At 51.0% G+C, this 15,333-nt stretch overlaps 1 protein-coding gene across 3 annotated transcripts in view; it reads right to left on the bottom strand.

Moving 5' to 3' along the window:
- znf653 (zinc finger protein 653) overlaps window positions 1-15,086 on the bottom strand; it is a 31,650-nt gene extending 16,564 nt beyond the window's left edge. For 2 of the 3 annotated variants that reach the window (XM_072564234.1, XM_072564233.1), the window contains exons 1-3: window positions 14,785-15,086; window positions 6,358-6,407; window positions 574-1,494 (exon numbers count right to left, since the gene is read on the bottom strand). In XM_072564234.1, the coding sequence (XP_072420335.1) occupies window positions 574-1,494; window positions 6,358-6,407; window positions 14,785-15,059 (1,246 nt within the window). In that variant the 5' untranslated portion in view covers window positions 15,060-15,086. The remainder of the gene's footprint in view (window positions 1-573; window positions 1,495-6,357; window positions 6,408-14,784) is intronic. The other variant, XM_072564235.1, reaches the window with a different exon arrangement.
- Between the last annotated feature and the right edge of the window lie 247 nt (window positions 15,087-15,333).

Below are 15,333 nucleotides of genomic sequence, written 5' to 3' on the forward strand. Positions count from 1 at the left end.
CAGCTCAAGACCACTAAGATTTGGAACCTTTCTAACCAAAAATTGTTTAGCACTGTCACGTACAAATGAAAACACTCCCAGAGTTAAATGTGAAGCAATGTTCATTTTACATCACTAGTGCAGGTTCGACTGTGAATCTGCCTCTAACAAAACCCATCGAGTTGCAGCAATGTTGGGTAGACTATGGTCCAACATGTAATGACTCCCTTCACACTATTCCATTATGCACTCCCAGAACAGGAACACCATTCAATTGGGTTGTGATAGTTCAATTAAGAATTAACATTAAGCTACAAAACCTTAAAGCATAGACACATCTAGTCTTTCAACACTACGAGGTACCCAAGTCTGCAACGCCTTTGCAATGATTTGACTTATTAACAAAACAATTTGCATAACTCATGATTTTAGTAGAGAGAAAAAAACATTAAACGCTCCCAAACATATTCAGCAATATCAGGAAGAGGAAAGTCACCAGCAATTCCTGTAACCGGCAGGACAAATTACTTGGTTGGGTTGGGAGAAAGGGAAGGCCAAAGAACGAAACCCCAGAGAAACACAAAAAACCCTTACCTGGATGCTCGCTCCATTCTGTGCCTTCAGCCTGTCCCGTAATGGTATAACATTCACCCACTGGATTCACGTAAGTCAATTGCTCCGAAAAAGTACACGTCATCTCCTCATACTCAGCGGGGTTTACTGGCTGCGCAGTGTCCAAAGGTACTTGCCCGAACTCGGACTCTGTGATGCTGGTGATCTCCGAACTCTGCACTGTGGAAAGCTGCACAGTCACAGGACAGTTGGCAGTTAAGGAGCTCAGTGCATCTTTCTCAACGGGCTGCGGTACATTAGCCAGCGCTGGCAGCTCTGCTGGCAATGCCAGATGGTCTTCCCCATTAGAGCTCTTGCACGGTGACTGCACTCGACATGGAGAGGCCAGCTCGCCAACCTCAGTATCGTGGCTGTCTTCATTTTTGTCTGCCGCTTCGTTAGGTTTGCCCCCTGAACTCAAGACTTTGGCGCTCACGCCACCTTCTTTGTTTGCAGTGTCATAAACGGAGTCACTGGCATCAACATCAATGAGCTTCACGTTGAAATATTCCTCAAACTTCTGCTCGGAGTCAGACCCGTCACAGGTGGAAGTGTCCGATTCGCACTTCATGTACAATTCATTAGACTGCCCCGGCTTCCGTCTGGCTGTGCCTCTCTTCCCCTTCCTCCCCTTTTTGGTCGCTGGATGGTGCTGTTGACTCTGGGTTTCCTCCGCCACACTGTCCTTGGCGGCAGGTTCAGCTCCTGGGCTGTGGCAGTTCTTCTGGACGGGCTCTAAGCACTGCAGGTACTGGTGACCTGCTTCACACTGCCACACAATGGCCACTGAGCACTCACACACTCGCTGCAGTTCGTAGAGTACAGGCTCCTGTTTGCACGTCTGCTTATGATGCTCGTACCACACCACCAGAGTCTTCAGTGAACTAACTGCTTGTCTCTTGACTGTGGGTGAAACAGAAAAGTTGTTATAACTTCACAGTTAAACCCAAGTTGCCTGTGGCATTGCCCATAGTTAAGTAGATGAAAATCATTTTCCTACATAATGACAAATTAGGAGACCCCCACAAAGTTGCTCCACAGAGCCACTGATTGCTCAAGCCTACAACCGCAAAGAAAAGCCGAAATAAATCGACTGGAACAACACATCCATCCTAGGACAAGCCAAACAGAGACACGCACGAGAATTCCTCAAAGCATAGCATTCCAACTGGAACTCTTATCAACAAACACATCGAGTTAGATCGTATCTACCACCCCAAGAAAAAGAACAGGAAATGGCAGCACCATAGGAAGTGACATCACCAACCCAAAGAAACCCAAATGTATAAATACAAAGCAGGCACCATCAGTAGTGCTTCGCCTCAGGCCCACTGAAGATGTTACCTAATAGGGTGACGAAACGCCTGGAAATGAACCTTCCAGCTCAGCGAGCAAACCTACATCCAAAACCTCAACTTGAGCTACAAATCTCAAAACTTGCTAAATCACATACAACAATAAAGGCTGACAGGAAACTGTGATGAACAATTCTGACAAGAGGAAACTAAGAGTTGGTATCATTGAAGTATTCAGCCTAAGTAACATTCTTAATTCATAGAAGTGGTATCCCCAACTTCTCTTGAAGACCCGGATATCTGCTGTGAGGCAGTTTCATAACATCACTCCTGCAGAACTTGGCCCAAGTCACCATTTCACAACTCAGCCAAAATTCTGCTCTTACTCAACGGTCAAAGACAGGCTGCTGCACAGTAATCAGAAACAATAACCATGACCAATTTAGTGTGCCCCCAACCAGCAGCACAGAATCATGCAGAGAGCAATTACACGATTCAGAAAAGAAGTGTCGGGATCGGACCCAGGACTTCCCATTTCTACGTCAAAGCTAATTAAGCCTGTGAAAGGAGAGAGGAATCAACCACAGTTTTGTAATGGTGCATCATAACTAAACAAAGTATGCTCAGCTATGTTCACACAGTGCAAGGTTCTAAACTCACCCTCACTTCAGGTTTTTCAACCCCAAACTTTTAAAGCCAAAGTTATTACATGAGTTTAATAACCAAATATCTTCAAGCTTAATTTATTATATGCAGTTACAAGTTGTTCTGCTATAACACGCATCTCATCATTGTGAATTGAATATGAAGCAACTGACGAAATGTGGAAATTGTTTGGGTAATAGGAACTTTCTACTCAACGGATTTAGCGACTTTCTACAGGGTGATTTTCTATAGCACGAGGAATACAATTGTTGCGTTATAGCAGAATGACCTGTACCCTGGTCATTTGAAGTTAAATGAGAATTTTAAAGAAAATAAGTCTTCCTTTTTCCCACTGGGTCTCGAGGTAAACAGACTGGCAGTCTACACCCAACAAGGGATACAAACGAGTGAGAACGTGTTTCATTTCCCACCATCGATTCCCTCACAGCTGTGAGCACAATCTTCACTTGTATATATTTCCAAAAAGTACCCAAGAATCACTGAATCACAAAATCGCTACAGTCTGGAAGCAGGTCATTCGGCCCATTGAGTCCATACCAACCCTCCGAGGAGCATCCCACGCAGACCATCCCCCCCCCCCCCCCCCCCCCCACCCCCTCTCCCTGTAACCCTGCACTGCCCATGGCTAATCCACCTAGCCTGCATATCCCTGGTCACTACAGGGCATCTTTAGCATGGCCAATCCACCTAATCTGCAGGAGGAAACCACAGCACCCAGAGGAAACCCATGTAAACGTGGGGAGAATGTACCAACTTTATACAAACAGGCTGGAATCCAACCTGGCGCTGTGAGGTAGCATGCTAACACATTAAGGCGAAAGTGAGGACTGCAGATGCTGGAGTACCAGAGTTGAAAAATGTGGTGCTGGAAAAACACAGCTGGCCAGGCAGCATCCGAGCAGCAGGAGAGTCGATGTTTCGGGCATAAGCCCTTCTTCAGCAAAGAGGGCTTATGCCCAAAACATCAATTTTCCTGCTCCACGGATGCTGCCTGGCCTGCTGTGTTTTTCCAGCACCACATTTTTCAACTCTGCTAATACATTAAGCCCCCATGCAAACCCCAACAATGCAAGGTGATTTCTAGAAATTGTCTAAAATGTAGCAAAGCACTTTAGCAAAGGTTCTGAAATGGACAACTGGGCCTCAACTTAACAAACTTAAGAATCTAGACTTCTGCAACAATATGTGTTTAAGAACATAATGAAGGGCAAGATTTCTAATGTGATAGATTAGAGTGGTGCTGGAAAAGCACGGCAGGTCAGGCACCATCCAAGGAGGAGGAAAAAATCGACGTTTCAGGCAAAAGCCCTTCATCAGGAATCACTCTAAACCAGCACAACCCTAATCTTGACTCTGATTCCAGCATCTACAGTCCTCACTTGCGCCCTTTCTAATGTGATACTCTAGCCTCCACACAGAGCTATTCTTGTCTTTACTTACGGAGAGGAGGATTTACTCAGTTCTCTCATGTCACAAATTCACATCAGAAAGACACAGATATGCAAGTGAGGATTTGGTGAAACACTACTGCATAATGCCAGAGACAAGCAGTTAAACAAACAATATCGAAGGACTAAAATTGTGTGGCTTGTGAATTCATCATTTCCTTCACAGAATGGGATGGTGTTCAGGACCAAAACAGCAACGTGAAAGCCTCAAGCTGTGCAAAGGAAAACACGATGAGTTGAGCAAGTTTTATAGAAACAGATCAGTGGGATTTGCTCCAGTCATTATGTTCAGCAGCAGAACTTCTTTCACCTCTACTGTTCACGAGAATCCCAAGACACGCTAACATTGCTGGAAATTACTCAGGTAAATTTCCTCACACAGAGGCGGTGCAAAAGTGTTAATGTCACTGACCTAGGAATCCAGAACAAAAGGCTAATATCATGGCAATACAGGTTGAAATCCTGCCAGCACAAATGGGGAAATCTGAATCCAATAGAAATCTGGAATAAAAAGCTGAGTCAATGATGACCGTATAACCACTGTCAATTCTTACAAAATCCCATTGGGTTCATTAACGTCTTTTAGACGAGGAAATCTGCCATCCTTACTCAGAACCACAGCAGTGCGGCTGACTCTTAACCGTCCTCCAGCCCAGCCACATGTCATGAATAGTTGGGAAATAAATAGTTTGTTCCATGCCTTCGCAGAAGCAGCTGGAGAAAATCACATGGATAGAGTTATCGTTTCACATCCTCTTCTCAGGAGGATTGCCATTTTCTATGTGGCATTATCAGCTTAAGTGGGGTGGCCATTTCACCCAAAGTGCACCTTGGGCCTGGCCAATTTTCTCAAAGGAAGATTGTCACTTTTATGAGCAGGCTCCTCCGCCTCCATTACAGAGAAGAAGAGCTGAAAAAACTGGCCTCACACAAGCACTGACCGACATCAGCTGCGTCGGCTGAGCAAAGAGTGGCATTTTATTGTGAAAACGAAATATGGCAATGTTGTGCAATCGATTATAACATTTCTGACTGCAATGTTAATACTCCTCCCTTCTTTCTATGATAGCACCATACCGATATCCTTTAACACCCAATGTTGATAAGCCACAACAGGCTGGAAAACAGGTCATGTAACACATGGGCACATTTTGAATGCAACCATAACACACACACCTGAATTAGGTGCATGTGTGTTATGGGGGATGCAGTGAATTAGCGGTAATGGTCACTAGACTAGTGATCCAGCCACACAAGCCAATGCTCTGGAAAGAGAGGTTCAAATCTTAAAGTTTAAACAGAATTAATTTTTAAAAAGTTTGGATGGTAGATCATTTTCAGTAATGGCATTCATGAAACCCATCTGGTCTACATGCTATTCAAGACCCACAACAATGACACTGACTGCTAACAGTTTACTAAAGTAATTAGGAATGGGGAATAATTGTTGGCTTCGCCAGCAATGCTCACACCCCATTGATGAATAAAAGAAAAATTATGCACATAGCAGATAATATCAGAAAGAGACCCTGCCAAGGGTAGAATCACAGAATCCCATTGGAAACAGGCCACTCAGCACATTAAGTTTCACCGACCCTCTAAAGAGCATCTCACGTCGACCCACACCCCCTTACCTTCTCCCTGTAACCCCACGTTTCCCATGGTTAACACCTAGCCTGCACATCCCTAGATACTAGGCAATTTCCCACGGCCAATCTACCTGACCTGCACATCTTTGACTGTGGGAGGAAACTGGAGCACCCAGAGGAAAAACAGACAGACACGGGGGGAATGTGCAAACTCCATACAGTCAGTCGCCCAAGACTGGATTCAAACCCAGGTCCCTGGCACTGTGAGGCAGCAGTGCAAATTACGGAGCCAAAGATACAAGAATTCTACAGGGTGACCAGTTTACCAACTTCCAGAATGTTTCATACCAATTTGTTTGAGTTAACATGATACGCTAACACATCTGGATTTGGGAAATCCCATCTGAGATATTCTAGTCTGGTGGTTAAAACATTGTAAACTGACTGAATGAAAACTCAAAGTTGGAAAATGCTGCATTTTTGCAAAATTTGTATGAAGGTCTGGAAACTCTGCTCAGAATATTTTAAATGCAGGCAGAAAACTGGTGCTAAACATTCCTCGATTTATTGCCAGTGAGTGCCAATGGAAGTATAAAATTGATTTTCTCAACTTTATATACATGCCAATTTCAGTAAAAATTAACTGAAGTAAAAAGATATACCCCCGGCGATTAATGCTGCAAATGCCATGCTAAGTAGCTATATTGAGCTCCAATTTGCATTGATATCACTGAGAAACATCCTCCCACAGCTAATCAACAGGCTTACCTTTTTGTGAGGAATTAATTTTCGAGTTCTGTTCCTCTGCACCGGATTTGCTATAATGAAATAAAAATGGTTATGAAGGCAGAGCATCTTTCACTGTTCTTGCACGTTGTAATTCATTATCCCGACTACAGCAATGCAGATATTGTGCACACTAAAAATCTGAGATACAATCCAAACACTCAGCAGATGAGGGAGCATTTACAGAGTTAACACTTCAGACCAATGGCCTGTTCTGATCCAAGGTCATCAAGCAGAAATGTTAATCCTGTTCTTCATCCTGCAGATACTCAGACCTCAGTAATGCCCAATATATTCTCGCTCTTAAAAGATTTCGCCTCACATATTGTGTAATGATTACATCGTTGAGCTAAACAAGTGTGGGGACGTTACCACACAACTTGATGGCACAGTGATTAGTGGTGCTGCCGCACAGCATCAAGGACACGGGTTCGATTCCACCCTCAGGTAACTGAGATCTCCTCACAAATGTTCCCATGTCAGCGTGGGTTTCCTCCAGGTGCTCTGATTTCCTCCCACTGTCTAAAGATGTGCACATTAGGGTGGATTGGCCATGCTAAATTACCCACAGTGTCCAGGGATGTGTGGGTTAGGGTGGATTGGCCATGCTAAATTACCCACAGTGTCCAGGGATGTGCAGGCTAAGTAGATTAGCCTGAGAAATGCAGGGTTACAGGGATTTGTTTTGGGGGGGTGGGGTAGGGTGTGTTCAGGGGGTGAGTGTGGACTTGATTCCCACTCCATAGGGTTTCTATGAACAATGTCAAAGAATACCAACTACACATCAAGTACAGTGATTGTCTGGAGGGAAATCAATGGCCCTGGAAAACCATGCCAATCTCACCATTACATCAGTGCTGTTTGAGTCATTGCGGAATACTCAAAACATTAAACAGATGTAATGAAAATTTCAAATGCCCTGCAAAGATATCAGCTCAAGCCATATGCCAGTGTTGGCATTGATGTTATTAATTGGCGACAAGATTTCCATAAACTTCAGCAGCCAATGTAAATTACCTTTTACAACTTTGACAGCTGCAAAATTTACCTATTCATCTTACATTCAATATCTGCAAACAGATCATGTATGGATGGAGTTGGCAGACAGTACAGATCGAGGGGACAAGAACAGGCTCACTTTTGTTTCAAACATAGCCTAAGTACAGTGATTCCCAAAGTACTGCATGAGGCAAACCCACCTCCACTCCAACAGGCAGCACCAACAAACCAATATCAAATGTTTTCTCTAAAAGTATCAATATTAGTTGATTGCCAAAGTTTGGCAATCTGAAAAACAGATATTATTGTCAAGGATGACCTGTCTGCTGGTCCCAGAAGACTAAGTATGGGGGAAGGTAAAAAAAGGACAAGCAGGATGCACTGTCTACGGACTGAATCAGAATCTACTGCAATGCTTTAACATCTGTATCACCCCTTCCCAAAGTCTTCCCATATCTCCAGGCACAAAGCTGCCTGTTCCATCCAAAATCTAGGAAAATCCAAAATCCGGCATAGTCTGACAGTCATAATTGACTCAAGAAGTTAACTTGATTTCTCAGTCTATAAGGGCTGCAGAACTGCAGAGTATTTCCAGACTTTTCTGCCTTTAACCAGTTTAAGAACATAAGAACTAGGAAATAGGAGTAGGCCATTCAGCCCCTCAAGCCTCCATTTAATACGATCTTGGCTGATTTCATCTTGGTCTCATCACCACTTGACTGCCCACGCTCCATAACCTTTTGACCCATTTTACTAATTAAAACTCTCTCTCTCTCTCCCCTCAAAAGTAGTGTGCCCAGCCATCCACTGCACAACAGGGTCGTGAATGCCACAGATTCTCTCATTCTAGATGAGCAAGCCGGGGGAAACAGCCCCATTGTCTGTTTTGTCAATTCCCTATAGCATCTTATAATCCCGCAACTAGATCTCCTCTAAAGTCCTTCTAAACTCTCAAGTATTGGGCTAACTCTTCAATCTCAGCCAGTCTGTTTGCCCTGCTTGTAGCTGCTTCTGCCAGGAGGTCTGTTGCCAGGGTCATTTGCCCTTGTGCCATCTGTAGTAGCTCACCTGCAACTGCTCGGTTACATCCAACTACACCCAGGTCGATTTCCCTTCACGATGCCCTCCACTCTACCCTCCAGAAGACAGCTCTTTTAGCTTCTCAGTTTTGATCACATGGTCAGAATACTGACATTCTCTTCAGAAGGATGTCATCTTTTTGAGTGTTTTTTTTATGGCCTTCAAGTTAAATTGTTTTAGGGTCTGTACATGGACGTTTATTTATGCATAATTGTGCAGTATCCACAGTATTTTATTCTTGTAAAGTGATAAGGAGTAAGTATCACTTTGGTGACGTTAATTGCATAGGGAACATGATAGAGTTTGCATTTTTGTTACATCTTTGGCAGAGTCAAAGTCTTCCAACCATCCACAAGGTGTCTGATTATTTACTGAATTTACTGAATTCAATCATAAAGGACAATTAAAACCCCAAACAATGCATTCAACAACAAAAATGTGAAGGACAGAAGACCCAGACCACATCACCAATACATGAATAAATATCTATAATTTAATTATAATTATCATTTTTATTCATAGCATACCAAGGTTTCAGCCTAGATTTCAAGAGTTAACCCAAGTTGGTATACCAGTCTGGCACTAAGGTGTTCCACATTATCTTATAAGTTTTTAACCTGAAGCATAATGTGCCTATTGAGATGGGCACAGGTAGTTCCAAAACAAACAGGGGAACTCTCCAACATTCTGCCCATCATTCAGCCCTTAACCGACATCTAAAACTCATGCCTTGTTCTGTTTTCAGAAGAGCTTTGCTAAAATGGCTAGAAGTCCAGCAAACATGTCACTCCAATGCACTTGGGGACCTTGCCACCTTCATGACTCCACATTGAGTTCAATAAAGTGAGGGTCTCGCACCTTCTTCCATGCCTTTCTCACCACCCCACCCCACCACACCCACATACAGCAGGCCCTGTCAGCACGTGGACTGCTACCGCAACCAAACCATTGTCAGCTACTAATGGACATTTACTCGTTCCTTTGTCTGCCCAACTGTTCTCTGTCTCTCTGGGCTCCATCTCCACCTGTTTATACCTTCCCCATTCCCCAACCCACTTTCATCATATATTCCAACATTATCCCAGTGACAATCAGTTCTGAAGGCGGCTCACTGGACCTGAAACATTGACCGCGCTTTCTCTGCACAGATGCTGCCAGACCTGCTGAGTTTTCCCACCAATTTCTGCTTTTGGTTTGGCTTTATTATCACAGTCTGCTATTACAAACAACCCATCGTAAGGCCCTAATTGTCCCCATCAGCAGCAATTCATTCTCCCAGGCTGACTGTTATCCACTCCTTTGCCTGTTCAATTGCTCTTCCCTCTCTTCGGGCAGTACCTCCACCTATCATTTACTCCTTAACCCCTTCACCCCCACCCAATCTTCTGCGTTAAAAATAACATTTTCCTAGCTACCATCAGCTCGAGGGGTTACTGAACCCAAAACGTTAACTCTGGTTTCTATCTACAGATGCTGCTAGACCTGAGACTTGACAACAATTTCTGATTTTTAGATTTCCAATCAGTGGTGCTTTTGTCACTCCCGTCAATGTACTATCTACCACCAATATGCTGAACTGTCCTCCATATTATTGCTTAGGGAGCTGCATGACACCATCAATAAAGATGTGCCTTACAAAAACACACCATCCCATTTAAAATCTAAATAAAAGTTTATACATTCCATATCCAGCACAACAATTGCACAATCAGATCAGCCGTGGACTTACTAATGGTGGAGAAGGCTCAAGGGGGCAAACAGTTTATTCCTGCTCCCAATTTATACATAAAGCACCCACATTAAGAGTTCATTATACACTGATCAATGCAGATCTCTCCATGGACAGACAACCCAAACAGTTAGCAATTCATCGTTATTTCTAACAACTGCGTAATTTAGCACATACATTTTTTATACATATGTATCATGAATGGATGTTTAGAGATGTTAAAGTGTGCGTGCTCAGTCAATGCAAATATTCAAAACAAGGTTGATAAGATGTAGCATAATCAGAGACTTAGGGAATGGTGATACAGTGATGTAGTTGCGTTTGTGCAACTGATAAGAATCAGACTTCACTGTACTGAGTCACAGTGAGTAAACTCAAATGTTCACTTGTCTTGCTTAATTCCTTATCAACAGCAGAGTGCCAACCACTCCTGATGGTTGCATGAGTGCTGGATTTTCTTGCCAACTCTAACGATTGCTTCAATACATGGTGTGTCCCTCTCATTGGGGTGCCCAACTGGTACAGATACAGGCCCACTGCAACCACAACTGGCTTTGATCCCACACCGTTGGCATCATTCTGAACTTATGCTAGCCAGCTGTCTCACTTTTCTCTTGTCACTTAGCATCAACTTTAGATTATTAGTTTAACAAGGTTACACATGCATATGGAATCTTGCAGCAGGTCAGCCCGGGCACTACCCATGTAAAGGTTAGCTACAGAAAAAGTATAAGTCTGAGATGCTGGTCCATACGAAGTGAAAGCAAAATGTAGCTACTGTTGCAAGTATTACAAATCTCTAAATAGTTTACATAGCTTAAAAGTCAATATAAATGGCCTCTCACTCCTAGGGAGAGCTTGAATCTATGGCTAAAAGTTGGGCGTGATGGGGGGGGGGGGGGATGGGGGGAAACAAAGATGGATGCTGGAAAATAAGTATGCAGACGAAGGAAGGAATGGGGGAGTGCTTCAATTAAGTACAAGGGAGTTGGGAAGCCCCTCATCTGTGCCCGTTTGGGAGAGGGGATCGGGTAAGCCCCTTACCCTTACCCCTGTGGGTGAGAGCAGGAAGCCCCCTACCCCTGCAGGTGACAGCGGGAAACTCTTTATGCACAGCCCCTTACCCCTGCTGGTCAGCGCGGGGAGGCTATCGCCCCACGCCCCTGCGCGTCAGGGCAGGGAACCCTTTACACTGCCCCTGCGGTCAGGGCGGGGAGCCCATTACCCCCGCCCCTGCGGGTCAGTGCGGGAAACCCCTTGTCCCCCGCCCCTGCGGGTCAGTGCGGGAAACCCCTTGTCCCCCGCCCCTGCGGGTCAGTGCGGGAAACCCCTTGTCCCCCCGCCCCTGCGGGTCAGTGCGGGAAACCCCTTGTCCCCCCGCCCCTGCGGGTCAGTGCGGGAAGCCCCTTATCCCCCGCCCCTGCGATTCAGTGCGGGAAGCCCCTTATCCCCCGCCCCTGCGATTCAGTGCGGGAAGCCCATCACCCCCGCCCCTGCGGGTCAGTGCGGGAAGCCCCTTAACCCTGACCCTACGGGTGATTGCAGGAAGCCCCTTACCCCCAGCCCCTGCCGGTCAGTGCAGTAAGCCCCTTAACCCCAAACCCTGCGGGTCAGTGGGGAAAGACCCTTACCCCTGCGGGTGACAGCGGGAAGGCCTTTATGGACAGCCCCTTACCCCTGTGAGTCAGTGCGGGGAGCTCCTCGCCCCCCAGCCCCTGCGGGTCAGTGCGGGAAGCCCCTTATCCCCCGCCCCTGCGATTCAGTGCGGGAAGCCCCTTACCCCCTGCCCCTGCGGGTCAGTGCGGGAAACCCCTTACCCCCAGCCCCTGCGAGTCAGTGCGGGAAGCCCCTTACCCCCTGCGGGTCAGTGCAGGAAGCCCCTTACCCCCTGCCCCTGCAGGTCAGTGCGGGAAGCCCCTTACCCCCTGCCCCTGCAGGTCAGTGCGGGAAGCCCCTTACCCCCTGCCCCTGCGGGTCAGTGCGGGAAGCCCCTTGTCCCCTGCCCCTGCGGGTCAGTGCGGGAAGCCCCTTGTCCCCTGCCCCTGCGGGTCAGTGCGGGAAGCCCCTTGTCCCCTGCCCCTGCGGGTCAGTGCGGGAAGCCCCTTGCCCCTTACCCCCTGCCCCTGCGGGTCAGTGCGGGAAACTCCTTGTCCCCTGCCCCTGCGAGTCAGTGCGGGAAGCCCCTTACCCCCTGCCCCTGCGGGTCAGTGTGGGAAGCCCCTTACCCCCTGCGGGTCAGTGCGGGAAGCCCCTTACCCCCAGCCCCTGCGGGTCAGTGCGGGAAGCCCCTTACCCCCAGCCCCTGCGGGTCAGTGCGGGAAGCCCCTTACCCCCAGCCCCTGCGGGTCAGTGCGGGAAGCCCATGACCCCCAGCCCCTGCGGGTCAGTGCGGGAAATCCCTTGTCCCCCGCCCCTGCGGGTCAGTGCGGGAAACCCCTTACTCCCAGCCCCTGCCGGTCAGTGCAGGAAGCCCTTTATGGACAGCCCCTTACCCCTGTGGGTCAGTGCGGGGAGCCCCTCGCCCTTGCGGGGGCGCGCGGGAAGCCCCTTACCCCCAGCCCCTGCGGGGCAGTGCGGGAAGCCCCCTAGCCCCAGCCCCTGCGGGGCAGTGCGGGAAGCCCCTTGCCCCTTACCCCCTGCCCCTGCGGGTCAGTGCGGGAAGCCCCTTGTCCCCTGCCCCTGCGGATCAGTGCGGGAAGCCCCTTGCCCCTTACCCCCTGCCCCTGCGGGTCAGTGCGGGAAGCCCCTTGTCCCCTGCCCCTGCGGATCAGTGCGGGAAGCCCCGTGCCCCTTGTCCCCTGCCCCTGCGGGTCAGTGCGGGAAGCCCCTTGCCCCTTGTCCCCTGCCCCTGCGGGTCAGTGCGGGAAGCCCCTTGCCCCTTGTCCCCTGCCCCTGCGGGTCAGTGCGGGAAGCCCCTTGCCCCTTGTCCCCTGCCCCTGCGGGTCAGTGCGGGAAGCCCCTTACCCTCCGCCCCTGCGGGTCAGTGCGGGAAGCCCCTTACCCCCCGCCCCTGCGGGTCAGTGCGGGAAGCCCCTTACCCCCCGCCCCTGCGGGTCAGTGCGGGAAGCCCCTTACCCCCCGCCCCTGCGGGTCAGTGCGGGAAGCCCCTTACCCCCCGCCCCTGCGGGTCAGTGCGGGAAGCCCCTTACCCCCCGCCCCTGCGGGTCAGTGCGGGAAGCCCCTTACCCCCCGCCCCTGCGGGTCAGTGCGGGAAGCCCCTTACCCCCCGCCCCTGCGGGTCAGTGCGGGAAGCCCCTTACCCCCCGCCCCTGCGGGTCAGTGCGGGAAGCCCCTTGTCCCCCGCCCCTGCGGGTCAGTGCGGGAAGCCCCTTGTCCCCCGCCCCTGCGGGTCAGTGCGGGAAGCCCCTTGTCCCCCGCCCCTGCGGGTCAGTGCGGGAAGCCCCTTGTCCCCCGCCCCTGCGGGTCAGTGCGGGAAGCCCCTTGTCCCCCGCCCCTGCGGGTCAGTGCGGGAAGCCCCTTGTCCCCCGCCCCTGCGGGTCAGTGCGGGAAGCCCCTTGTCCCCCGCCCCTGCGGGTCAGTGCGGGAAGCCCCTTGTCCCCCGCCCCTGCGGGTCAGTGCGGGAAACCCCTTGTCCCCCGCCCCTGCGGGTCAGTGCGGGAAGCCCCTTACCCCCCGCCCCTGCGGGTCAGTGCGGGAAGCCCCTTACCCCCCGCCCCTGCGGGTCAGTGCGGGAAGCCCCTGTGGGTCAGTGCGGGAAGCCCCTTACCCCCCGCCCCTGCAGGTCAGTGCGGGAAGCCCCTTACCCCCCACCCCTGCGCGTCACTGTGGGAAGCCCCTTACCCCCGGCCCCTGCGGGTCAGTGCGGGAAGCCCCTTACCCCCGGCCCCTGCGGGTCAGTGCGGGAAGCCCCTTACCCCCGGCCCCTGCGGGTCAGTGCGGGAAGCCCCTTACCCCCGGCCCCTGCGGGTCAGTGCGGGAAGCCCCTTACCCCCGGCCCCTGCGGGTCAGTGCGGGAAGCCCCTTACCCCCGGCCCCTGCGGGTCAGTGCGGGAAGCCCCTTACCCCCGGCCCCTGCGGGTCAGTGCGGGAAGCCCCTTACCCCCGGCCCCTGCGGGTCAGTGCGGGAAGCCCCTTACCCCCGGCCCCTGCGGGTCAGTGCGGGAAGCCCCTTACCCCCGGCCCCTGCGGGTCAGTGCGGGAAGCCCCTTACCCCCGGCCCCTGCGGGTCAGTGCGGGAAGCCCCTTACCCCCCGCCCCTGCGGGTCAGTGCGGGAAGCCCCTTACCCCCCGCCCCTGCGGGTCAGTGCGGGAAGCCCCTTACCCCCAGCCCCTGCGGGTCAGTGCGGGAAGCCCCTTACCCCCAGCCCCTGCGGGTCAGTGCGGGAAGCCCCTTACCCCCAGCCCCTGCGGGTCAGTGCGGGAATCCCCTTACCCCCAGCCCCTGCGGGTCAGTGCGGGAAGCCCCTTACCCCCGGCCCCTGCAGGTCAGTGCCGGAAGGCCCTTACCCCCGGCCCCTGCGGGTCAGTGCGGGAAGCCCCTGCGGGTCAGTGCGGGAAGCCCCTTACCCCCGGCCCCTGCGGGTCAGTGCGGGAAGCCCCTTACCCCCCGCCCCTGCGGGTCAGTGCGGGAAGCCCCTTACCTGTGCCGGCGGTCCCGGGGTCCGCCCTGATCCAGTTGTACCAGGTGCAGCGCCAGCCTCTTGTCGGACCAGCCGTATCGCTCACGGAGGGCGGCCCACACCACGTACGACTCCCCGATGTAGATCCGCCGGTTGTCGTACTTCTTGCGGCTGTTGAGGCGCCGCTGCAGCCGGTCAGTGTCACTGAGCCTCGGCCGCCCGCGACCCCGCTTCGCCTCACCATCCCCGGGAGGGGGCTCCGAGTCCGCCGCCGCCGGCTCCAGCCCATCCGCCATCTCCGGACTCCTTCCCCCCCTCAACCCACTGGGGGCACCGCTTCCGCTTCCGGGGGTCAGGGGTCAGGGGTCATGCACCCTACCAAGATGGCCGCCCCCTCAAACCGGAAGTTGGCGTGGCCATGGCACCGGAAATGCCCCTCATGTGTCCTATCCAATGTGAACACAAAGCTTGAAGGAAATGAACACGACATTCAATCTCAATGTGTACCATAATAATGATTATTATAAACAATCCATGTCCAAGTGCAACATGATCTGGACAATATTCAGG

This window comes from Chiloscyllium punctatum, chromosome 46 (assembly GCF_047496795.1).
Source record: "Chiloscyllium punctatum isolate Juve2018m chromosome 46, sChiPun1.3, whole genome shotgun sequence".
Taxonomy (NCBI): Eukaryota; Metazoa; Chordata; class Chondrichthyes; order Orectolobiformes; family Hemiscylliidae; genus Chiloscyllium; species Chiloscyllium punctatum.